Below are 12,705 nucleotides of genomic sequence, written 5' to 3' on the forward strand. Positions count from 1 at the left end.
ACTATAATTAGTTTTTCATCAAGCAATTCTAATTATTTTATTTATTGTTTATTTTTCTTAACATGTGGTAAATTTCTAAATTGTCAAAGTCAATTTGCAGAGATGTTATGTGTGCATTAGAGAGAATGTTTTACAAATTTTGCTCTGTTTCTGTACTCTGAATCCAGATCCCACCAGAGTCAACTTTGCCTTTATCCATTAATAAGCATAGCACCAACCCAGTGATGATGCACCCTCCTCTTCCCCTAACTTTCACATCTGGGAAGGTCAAAAGGGTATCTATGTGTGTTCACAACCACAAGGCCCCCTTAAACAGCGAAAGTGTTGTTCATACAGCTAAGTCATACTCGGTTGCAAGTGATGGTCATAACTTATTCCCTGCTTAATTTTCATTATTCCTTCTGAGTTATATTGTACATTATAGGAACAAGTTAAGAAGTCATGAGAAAATAAAATAATACTTCTAAACTAAGATGAAAAATTTTCAATATCAAGTCAGATATAATTCATTATATGTATATACCAACAATAGGTTTTATGAATTGGTTTGAGGTTTGACAAACTAAAAATTAACATCATTGTCTTAACATACACATTTCCTTTCTCATTGAGGTAGATTTTCTACAGTTAGATGCCCTTCCTGTTATATTTCCCCATGGCCAGACATGTTTCCATGGAAGTTTAGAAATGAAGAACACTGCTTGTTTGAGGTTGAAGCTCATTTATAACTATCACATGTTGTCAAGACAGAGGTACCCCTGCGTGCATGCAATGCACACACATATACACAAAACAGGCTTCTTTCAGTTCTCATCTACCAAATCTGCTTACAAGGTTTTGGGCAACTTAGGTTATAGTAAAAGATATTGCCCAAAATTCCACATAGTGGGACTGAACAAAATGCCATGTGGTTGGGAAACTTCTTGATTACATAGCTATGGGATGTGCCCAGAGTGAAATGCAAAGTTGACCTTAGTGGGAACTCGGGATGAAGAAATGTCATAAAGCATTTTTCTGACACTAACAAGTTTGCCAGCTCATCACCTTAAAAAAAATCTCAATAAAATCATGTAAGCACATTTAATTTTCAAAAAGATTTAAAGAGGGTTATTAATATAAACTGAAGTTACTATTGTTGAAATATCTTAGTCTTCTTGAATATTTTTTCTTTAAAACCCTTTTACCTTGAATGATGACCCCATGCCTCACCCCACCCATCTTTAATGTTTTCACAGTTGAATGTGCTTCTTGTCAAAATGTTGAGAAGAAAACTGGTTTTACTTTTCAAGTAACTGAAAATAAGAGTTACATGCTTCAATAAGGAGCAAAGTGCAATTATTTAAAGTGGTTGAAATTATGAGAATGTAGTTCTGCATGTCTAACAGACATTTGTAATCTTTTTATTATCATTACTATTACTAGTGTTATTTTTAAGATTGCAAGTATAGCCCTGTCACACAATTGGTAGATACCTGATGGAAGTCATTTTTTAAGGTCATTGTGGAGTTAATGAACCATGAATTTATATCAAGATAAGACGCTAAGAGGAGAGGAGCCACAGGAGAATTGCTTCTCCTCTAGTTATAGATTTTTTCACAGCTGTTGTACATTTTTTGTTAGATCTATGACATATTTGTAGCTGTGAGATGACCAAACATCATCATTACATTGTTCATTAGCTCCCACAAATAAAGAACTAAATTTCCTTTACCGTAAGTTCCATAAGAATCTAGAAAAAATTTGGGGATTAGGAATGAGTATTGTTTCTCATGTCTCCCTAATAAGAAACTGTTTCTTGTCAATGCTGTTTAATCCATTAGCTACCATATATCTATTTAAAATACACTGCCTTTATTTCAATTACATTTGAAAATGAAAAATTTAGTAAAATGACTTTGACATTATTATTAAGCTAGTGTTAGGACATAAATTAATATGAAAATTTGATGGAAATGTTGATTCAGATCACTTGAAACAGTGAGTTTGTATTATAGAACTAGGGGCTGGTGATATCAAAAAAGTTAAATATGAACATTGCATTTGTCCATCCTTGCTGCCCTCCTTTTATTAACTATTAATTTTGTCATTCTGTTATATATATATATATATATATATATATATATATATATATATATATATATATATAAAATGGTAGGGAGTGGATCTTGCAATTCTCAAAAGTTATTTCGTATTAAAAAGAAAGTTATTACAAGAAAGATTTTATCTTGCCTTTCTATTGAAAATGTTTTGTGAACTGTTGCCTTTTTATTAAAAGTTTTCATTTAACAAATATGTAAAGAAAAATACATTTCTCTGTATGATAGACATTTTTTTCTCTCCTCCCAATTATTGCAGGGCCTGCTGGACCTGGTAGTGCTACATCATCTTCACAGTCGCAGTCTTCAAGTTCTCATGCAACAAGAAGGCAAAACACAATAGATACTAATACTAATACTACTACAAAAGAAAGTACATTGAGTTCTCGAATGAAGACCCCTTCTGGTGGTAACATGCCTCTGGAGTCTCCTAAGGTTTGTTTTTTTCTCTCTATGTTGAACTTAATTCATATTTTGAATTTATTTTTACATCTTGTTATTGATCTGATTCTTTATGGATCTGGTTCTTTAACAACAAACTAGTAAGGAAGGTTAAAGACTGAAATATATTTATTTTCACTTTCATCCTTTCTCTTTCTGTCTACTTCTTTGTTGTTTCAATATTGTAGTCTTCAATATCCTGTTTGAGCTCTTTTGGCATTGGTTTTTCTACTGCTGTTTTTTTTTGTTTTTTTTTATATATAATTGTTATTGTCAGTAGTACATGAAGTGGTGTTCAGAAGATTGTATGTGTGTGTAACTATATGACTTTAAAGCAGTAATTCCATATATTGGGACTAAATGCATTTATAGATATAAATATATGTGTACTCTTTGTTTGACTGTCACTATCCCTTGGAATACTCTGTGTGTGGCATAGTCTTTTTTTTTTGTGTTTGGTAGGTATATGCCATCTGATTTAATGCTACCACCTGAGCCACAGGTGCTTTTAGCAAATTTCACTCTGTTGCAAGCATGGATGAGGCTCCCAGTAATGCACTGATATCAATTACCTTTCCTAGATACCAAAAAACTAAAACAATAGTCACTAAATAATACTCTCTCTTGGCATCCATAATTTGATCCAACCTAGACATTATACATCTTCTCTTACTAACATGCAAATCATACACACCCTATGCCTCTCCAATACAAATCTCGAGACCACTGCCTATAGTCTATCTCTGCTGAACAAGCTACACTCTTTACTCAAACTTCACACTGAAAGGTGGTGTCCACTCCTGCTATTCACATTTCACATCTTGTCCTTATTATGTACAATCATCGATACAGATAGATTGTGCAATTGCTACCACTTTTTCACCTTTTTTATGGCATTTTATCATAGCCAGTTTATCTTCCAGCATTATAGCATGACACTTAGCACTTCTGCTATGAATTTTCATGGGGGCAAAAAATAAAGTCACAAATGAATGAGAATGAGAAAGTAGCTGATAAACAGATATAAACAAATCTGAATTGAAAGTAATTGCAGGTATCACGAGTGACAACAATACCTAATGATAGATATTGGAACTACAGTGCAATACGAGCTCTGAAAGATTGATAAACAAGATAACACAATTGATTTCATGATTTCATTCACTAAGCTACACTACTTTATTGCCATTCATGAGAATCATCTTTCTGTGATTCATCTCTTTCATGGAGCTACAATCCTGGATCAAGCAAAGACCAAGATTATGAATGTTGTCAGGTGCTCATTGCATTTTATCAGCCAAACAATAACAGTGAAAGTTCCATGCTTGCATTCTATAGAAGACTAGTAACAAACCCAAACATTTGTATACTACCCAGGCATTACTGAGTTGTAAAGTTGTATTGAGTAGGATTTTTTTTTTTTTAATTTCATTTGAATTTTTTCTTTTTTCATTCAGTTTTTGAGTAAATCCCTTCACTCTATGTAACATATCTTTGTGATCTCCCCTCCATCTGATGCCCGTGTGGCCAATAAAGAAAAGTCATTATCATTTATTATAATAATAATAATAATGAATTTTAAATTGCAGATTAGTGCAAGTCCTGTTAGAATGTCGGTACCAAAAAAACCAAGTGGACCTTCTACAACACCAAAGAACAATGTTGTAAGTGGTTCTTCTCTAACACGAAGAAGTACTTTTGGACCTGGAGATAATAAGACAAGTATAGAAAAAAATAACAGAACAACTAATGGTCAAGACTACCGGAGGTAAGACATTTGAATTCTTTTGATATTGCTTTTGTTGGTTTTGTTATGGGTAAGTAGAAGAAAAGTATAATTTTCATCTTATTAGAATTTATGTAAACTAAACTTTTAATTTGTCTTCTGTTTTAGCTCAGTGGTGTTTGATTTATGCAAAAGCTTATATATTTCCTTGTATATAATAAACTTGCTAGTATGTTTACTAATATTTTCAGATTTTCTAAATTATCTTTATTATTGTATTGAAATATAAACATATGTATGTGGGTTTTATTTTTTTTGGTTTTTTTGTAGCACTACACAAATTACTTGAAGTAGTCTTTGACTTATTCTTAGATAAATTGTAAGATAGTCACCAGAAACTTATCTAATCCTTTTGTTGCCATATTTCTTTTGAACTACACCCTTTATAATGCAATTTGAAAAATATTAAATAAGATAGTAAAATAACTTCATCGTTATTAAGCTGATGTTTGAAACATAAATTAGCATGAAATTTTGATAGAAAATTTTAATTTAAGATTACTTTAAAACAGGAAGTCTGTACCTTAGAACCAGAAGTGATCTCAGGTGGGATGGTATCAAAAGGGTTAAATTAACTACTGAAATAGTTCTAAGATAGTAACTATACTATCAGTGATTGATAGTATTTGAAACAATTATTTGTCTGAAATTCAAGTAAAACTCATTTTTAATTATTACAAAGCTTAATTAATTAGCAGTGTTAACTTCCAGATTGAACTCATCAAGTTGTGGGTTTGTGGTGCTCCAAAAAATTTGACCTTGAGCTCCATTAAGAATTTGATTTATCAGTTCACCCAACTGTCCTTGTTATTTAATATGGTGCATATCGCACTAAAACTTCCATTAGTTCAAATTAATTCAATTCAGAAATGCAAATAAATAAATAGATAGATAGATAGGTAATAATGATATTATTATTATTATTATTATTAATAATAATAATAATAATAATAGTAATAATAATAATAGTAATAATAATAATAATAAATTACTTTCTTTAACATAATAAACTGGAAAATTAGTGAATTGAAAAACTTAGAAGATCCAGGAGCCTATTAACAGCATACAGAAGTTGCCACCCCGAAGCAGACACAAACAGTATATATGTACCTTACTCAGAAGGAGGTTGCGGCTTGACACAGATAGAGAACTACTATAACAGTTGGACTAGAAAAATACTTAGAAACAACAAGTGGATGACTACTACCTGTAATAAAGCAACACAGAAAAAAAGAAAATGCTTTTCTCTATACACAAGGAGTTGTCTCTGGCTGTCCAGTCCTAGCCAAATCTGAATATATAGACTGGCATAACTGATTAAGTAGTTATATCCACTGGGGAATATGCCAATACTACAATAAAAAAAAATGTTTTAAACTAACAAGAAATGGTATAAGCATGCGCCAAACAATGTATATGACAACGACCAGGCCACTATCATCTGGGATTGGCTTGTTCAAACTGACAAAGGAATCAAAGCTAATCAAGGATTGGAAAAAAATACCTGCTTACTGATAGACATGGCAGTCCCTTCTAACCAAAAAGAAGTGGAGAAATTGTCACAGTACAAAGATCTCAAAATTGAAGTTTTGAAAATGTGGGGCATGAAGGTGAAAAAAGTACCAGTCATAAATGGAACCTTAGGGTGTGATAAAAAAACATATGAGTAAAAACATAGAAGCTATACCTGGACCCTCAACAATATACACTATCCAAAAAAGTAGCCCTGCTGGGAACAGCCCACATCCTATGCAAGACTCTATCAACCCAAGTAAAATAATTCACAAACACAAAACACACTCTGTATGATAAATATTCAATAAAATAAACAACCCTTACAACAAGTACTCTACAGTTGGATATCCAACAGAACAACACAACTCTCATTACACACACAACACAATACAAACCTTAATACAACAGAAGACTGTGCACTAATGCAGTACTAGACAGTGGCTCTCATGGCTTCTGATGTTAACTGATTGGTAGTGTTATTATATACATAAAGTGCTTTGGTGTAAAAGATGGCCTACAGCAAATATTCTGCTCAATACCACAGATTTGCTTGTCACTTGCTTGATTGTAACCAGTTGAACATGTCCCTCAGTGACTGACAATATGTGAATCTTTGATTATGAGCAGTGGAGGAGCATCAGTCATGTGTTGGGAGGGATTCTTTGGGGTTTTAATAATTCAGTACTGGAAAAATGGGTGTTTCATTTATCATCCTTAAACAACCCTTATTCAGAGACCTCTTGAGCAGGATGGGCTACTCAACTTGAAGAAAATTCTAACTGGTTCCCACCTGCTAGGTCATGCACTGTTTATCTTGATAGGAGATCACCATGTCATGCACATATTGTTGTGGTCCATGTACCTGGTGTGCCCATATCAGATGGGTAGTTATGTTGAGTACATTGGGCTTCATATATTTGTAACCCAGTGTCATTTTGATGACATGCATTGTTCTTTCACTCAATAATAATGATAATAATACCAGGAGAGTTAAAAAGCTATTTAGGTCTAAGCTAAGTGGAGGGAACCTGATTAGAGGCATCAATGCATGGGCTGAAGGTGTGATACCTTACTATGCAGGAATTGTGGAATGGATAGAAAAACTAGGTAAGTAATAGCTATGCATGGGTGCCTAGAAATTTGCCTGAAACTCTCAATTGTTGAATAATAATAATAATACCAGAAGAGTTAAAAAGCTATGTAGGTCTAATCTAAACAAAGGGAACCTGATTAGAAACATCAATGCATGGGTTGTAGATGTGGTATGCTACTGTGCAGGAGATGTGGAATGGACAAAGGAAAAACTGGTCAACATGAACGGGAAAAGTAGGAAGATATTGGCTATACATGGATACCTTTATACTAGCAGTAACGTAGCAGAGTTTTACTTAGGAAGGAAGGTGCAAGAGGACTGGTTGGAATAGAGGATACTGTTGTGAAGGTGATTAAGTCCTTGCATCCCTATCTCAGAAATAGTGATGAAAAAATGTTGCAAGGTGTACTTAATGACAATGATAAATACAATATGAGAACTAATAGAGAAAAGATCATCAACTGAAAAGAGAAAGTCTTACACGAGAGTTTTTCAAACAGCAAAGGAAGCTGATGAAAAATCCTGGGTATAATTGAAATATTGTATTTTTTTAAAGGAATAGGCAGAAAGACTGATTGTTGCTGCTCAAGAACACCTTTATAAACCATCTCGATCAAGTGTAGCATTGTTAAAACAGCAGTATCACCTTTGCATAGACTATATGAAAAATCATCTAAGACAGTTAGACATATTAGTTGATCTCAAAACTGGCTCAAAAGGAGTACAAAAGATACAATAACTAAGTGGCAGTGCAAGTATACTGGGAGTTGTGCAGGAAGTATGGGCTAGAATGTTCCAACAAATGGTATAAGCACCAACCTTGCCAGTAGCAGATAATGATCTGGTGAAATTCACACGTGATATGCCAATATATGCAGACAAAAAGCTGAAACATAATTGACCAGATATTACTCTCCTACAGAAAGAGTCCAAAGAATGGATCTTCATTGATATAGCTATACCTACAGAGTAGAATATTGTGAAGACCTAGGATTGGAAGTGGAAAAAAATCCATAAAACCTAAAGATTGAGTGTAGTATCTATTGCGATTGGTGCACTTGGGACCATCTTAAATACCAAACTTTGTAGGAAGTATTCAATAGGCAGCAATACTTGCAACAGCTCAGTTGGCAGCAATACTTGCAACAGTTGATGAAAGTGTTTTGTCTCTAAGCTGCAGGATGGAGCTGAGACATGACATAGATAAATCAGTGGAAGTTAAGTGAATAAAAAGAAAATAATAATAATAATAATAAAGAATAAATCATCTTGCCTCTGGTTGTCCAGTTCTGGCTAAGAAGGAATATATCCACAGACATGGCAGTTTGGTTCTATATACACTGGAAGCTGTGCCAGCACTATGGAATGACAACAGAAAAATGCATATCCCAGAAAAGGTTTCAGAAAATGACACAACAACCATTCTCTGGAGTATATCAATACATACAGACAGAAAGATCAAGAATAATAAACCAAATATTGTCATCAGGGACCATCAAGAAAAGAAATGGCTTCTAATAGACATATCAGTCACAAAAGATGACAGTGTATCTCTTAAAAGAAGCATAGAATCTCTCAAAATAAAAAAGTCAGAAATAATCCCTCTAATGGTAGGTGCATTAGGTATGGTTGAAAAACATACACATACATAATCAAAACATTAGGACTTACAAATATAATATACAGAAAATAGCACTGCTAGGCACTTCCTATATAAAGCACTTACAATAAAAATAACATCAAAACAAACCATAGCATTTACTCAAGGCCTGCAGTTGTGCTTGATATTGATAAAAATCTGACTACTGAATAATAATAATAATCCTTTCTACTAAAGGCATGAGGCCTGAAATTTTGTGGGAGGGGGCTAGTCGATTACATTGACCCCAGTGTTTCACTGGTACTTAATTTATCAACCATGAAAGGATGAAAGACAAAGTAAACTTTGGTGGAATTTGAACTCAGAACATAAAGGCAAATAAAATGCCACTAAGCATTTTGCCTAGTGTGCTAACAATTTTACCAGCTCACCACCTTAATAATAATAATAATCCTTTCTGCTATAGGCACAAGGCCTGAAATTTTGGGGAAGGGGACTAGTCAATTATAATGATCCCAGTATGTACCTGGTACTTATTTCATCAGTCCCGAAAGGATGAAAGGCACAGTTGACCTAGGTGGAATTTGAATAATAATAATAATGGTTTCAAATTTGGCACAAGGACAGCAATTTGGGAGGAGGGGCTAATTGGGTACATCAACCCAGTGCTTGACTAGTACTTACTTTAGTGACTGAAAGGATGAAAGGCAAAGTCAATCCTGGCAGAATCTGAACTGTGATTATAAAGATGGATGAAATGCTGCTAAATATTTTGCCTGGCATGCTAACAATTCTGTCAGCTTGTCACCTTAATAATAATAATAATAATAATAATAATAATAATATACTCTTGTGTCTTTCTCCATCACAACATATGAATGAGAAAGGAATGGGTGATAGATGAATAAAGAAAGAAGGGTAAAAAAAAAAAATGAAACCGTTTGAATTCTGTGTGAATATATATATGTGTGTGTATGTAAGAAAAATCAAACAGCATTTCAACTCTGTGTGTGCGTGTACAAGAGAAGTATGTGAATGTATGTGAACATTGACAAGTGTATTAATTTGATTTACCATCCATATTTATATATAAAATACTACAATTAGCCATCATTTTTGATGGTACGGGGCCAACTAGTAATAATGATAATGTGCTGATATCTTATGGCCTAGTAAATTGTATTACACTGTTTCTACTTGGTGTATTTGGACACTATGAAGTTTTTCCAAATTTATTATTATACAATCTAGCATTGTATAATTTTCACTGCATGGCACTAATTACACAGATCACTAAAATTTGGTTCTAGAAATTTTAAAAATATTGAATATTTTAATGTCAGTAGCACATAATTGCATTCTAATGGCTTGATTATTTGGAACAATTGTCTAAAATGTAATTAAAACTTTTTTTTTTTAATTATTACTATGCATAATTAATTTGACTGGAAAATAGAGAATGCTATGAGGGTAGAATTTCATTCAGTTTTCTTAACATAGTATGCATTTTTCAGAAAATTATTTTGGAATCATTTAAAAATGATAACAATTTTGTTGCATTTGCCATTCAAGATTAGCTGCTTCTGCCTTTCAAGCTAATTGTTTGTTCCAGAAATAGTTCTCGTACAAAATTTGAACTTTTTTTTTTTTTTTTTTTTTTTTTTTTTTTTTTTTCAGTGAAATGGATATATATTTTAATTTCTATCATTATTTTACAGTAATACAAAGCACATTATTTAGTAATATTATCTCTAATACATTATTATATAACTAGTATGCTGAGTTTCCAGCATATTGTCTATTCATGTTATGAAATTTAATACATCTGGTTGATGAAAGAGGAAAATCTAAATGTGTGTCAAGTCTATAAATTTGCTTTAGCTTAGGATGATGAAGCTGCTTCTACTTTGGTTGTAAACTTATTTCAAGAATCTGTAACTCTAAACACAAGAAAATGGTATACAAACTTTTGAATATAGTTTTCAGTTGGAATTTTGTTTTTAAATATTTTCCATTTATACACTGACTAACAGTCATAATTAGGAAAATATTTACTTTCATTTAAAATGAAAATTTTCAATTTGATATGCATGTAAACTTTGTAGACCAAACTATTTCTTCTACTCCCTAATTATACATCAACTAACTAAACTATTATCCAACAAGTTACTAACTCATACTCATCTAGTGTTATGTGGTGGCTATTTAAACTTTCATGAAGATGGGGACTTTCTGAAAATGTTAAAAAGAAAACTCATGTGCAATGCTTACTTTAACCAAAAAAGCAAAACTTTAAATTGCTTTCCTTTTTAATAATCTGAATTTTTATCATTCACATCAGAGGTTGATGGAGGAACTTTGTCCTGTCAAATGAATTTAATAGATTTATTCAGATGTCCTAATTATTGATTTCTGTTTGGAAAAAATACTTTTTGAAGGACTGGTTTTTATTTTGTTTTTTGTTTACCTGAAATGCTGTTGAATTCTATTGAGTATAATTGGTAATTATTTTTGTTTGTCATATTCCAGTTTTGACTCACAGCAAATTCTTGTAACAAATCACTTTTACTTATTTTCACTTCTGGTAAATTACATTAATTTCGGCCCTGCACAACCATTTAAAGTCTGCTGGATATCTTTACATCATGGAGTCAATATTTACGAAAAAAAAACCAAACAAACTCTAAGCTTTCTTTAAATAACATTTTATTAACATTAATTTTTACTTACATAAACTACTTGTAAAAGTCAAGTGATCTACACATTTTCTAGATTACTTCCATTTTGTTATACAAAATTAGATATACTCATAAGTTTATTTATTAGATTCTCTTATGTTCTGTATTGAACACTGAAAAAACATGGTTTTTAAGTAGTTTAGTTTTTAATTTCTACCCAGCAAATTGAACTAATATTAATGGTATATAAATTTCTTTAATAGCTCTGAGGCAATCAGAAAGAATATGTTGCTTGATCCAAAAATAGGTGACGTTTCTTTCCATTGAAGATTATTTCTTTGACTGCTTCCAGTTCATCTTGGAATTGTTTTGCCTCTTATATTTCCCACAAGCCTATAAAAAGTTTAACTTTTTGTAAATAAAAAAGGAACCAGATGAGTTCTTTTAGTCAAGATAATTGTCTTCTACACATGATGTTAGATAAAATATTTTTAGTTTGATTTTTCTTTGGGCCAAAATCACTCTGTTCATATAATTCTACACAAGCTCAGCATATCAAAATTTCAAATGCTTCTCTTAGAGTTTCTTCTGATTCCATTAAGGAACACAATACACATATTTCAAAAATAGGAATATTAGAATAATCAAACTGGAGAAACATCCAAAAATAGTTTTACTGCTAATTACTTAACATGTTATCATTATATCAACACTTTTCTATCACATTGTTATTATTATACTGTCTGATGGCTCTGGTTTTGCTGCAAAGATTCTATGGTTTTAAACTTTTGTTTATGCAAGAAATTCTACAAATACAGAAGATCAAATATATTATGCTACTCATCAATGCAACAGCTATTCAGATTTACCATATGGATTGATTGGCCTTCATCAGTGTCTCTGCCTCATTTCCTATTAGTAACTCTGCCTGTTGTAATGAACCTGAGAATCTGCTTTTCTCTTCCAGCCATATACCAAATTCTACTTCCAATCCATCTTCAGAGCCCCCATCAGCAAGGCCTAAGGGCCATGTAAAGTCAGCCAGCACATGTCAACCATCACGAGTCCCAGATTTGCCACCTATTAGTTCAGACACATCTGATACCTATAGGCCAACGTAAGTACAGATTGGTGCTACAACTGCTAGAAAAATTAGTTCCTTGCCATGGCCGATTTGAATTTTGATGGTTCTTTGGATTTTTGAAATATGTTGCCTTTGTATTTCCACCACCTCCTACATCGGATGAATATTCCCTCCTCCCTAAATATTCTGTCAATTGTCTGCTTTTTATCTAACACTCTGCACCATCTTGCATGATTCTTTGTTGAGGACATTTCCAATCCTTTACATCATTTTCATTATTTCTCTCTCTTTATAATTACATTTTATATATATATATATATATATATATATATACATATATATGTGTGTATATATGTATATGTGTATATATATATATATATATATATATATATATATATATATATATATATAT

General features: G+C 32.2%; 1 protein-coding gene across 1 annotated transcript in view; it reads left to right on the forward strand.

The window, feature by feature from the left end:
• LOC106869493 (MAP/microtubule affinity-regulating kinase 3) overlaps positions 1-12,705 on the forward strand; it is a 139,306-nt gene that overhangs the window by 89,954 nt on the left and 36,647 nt on the right. Inside the window, exons 16-18 of the mRNA XM_052971982.1 lie at positions 2,325-2,531; positions 4,127-4,305; positions 12,177-12,326. Coding sequence (XP_052827942.1) covers positions 2,325-2,531; positions 4,127-4,305; positions 12,177-12,326 — 536 coding nt within the window. The remainder of the gene's footprint in view (positions 1-2,324; positions 2,532-4,126; positions 4,306-12,176; positions 12,327-12,705) is intronic.

The sequence above is a fragment of the Octopus bimaculoides genome, chromosome 11 (genome assembly GCF_001194135.2).
Source record: "Octopus bimaculoides isolate UCB-OBI-ISO-001 chromosome 11, ASM119413v2, whole genome shotgun sequence".
NCBI lineage: Eukaryota > Metazoa > Mollusca > Cephalopoda > Octopoda > Octopodidae > Octopus > Octopus bimaculoides.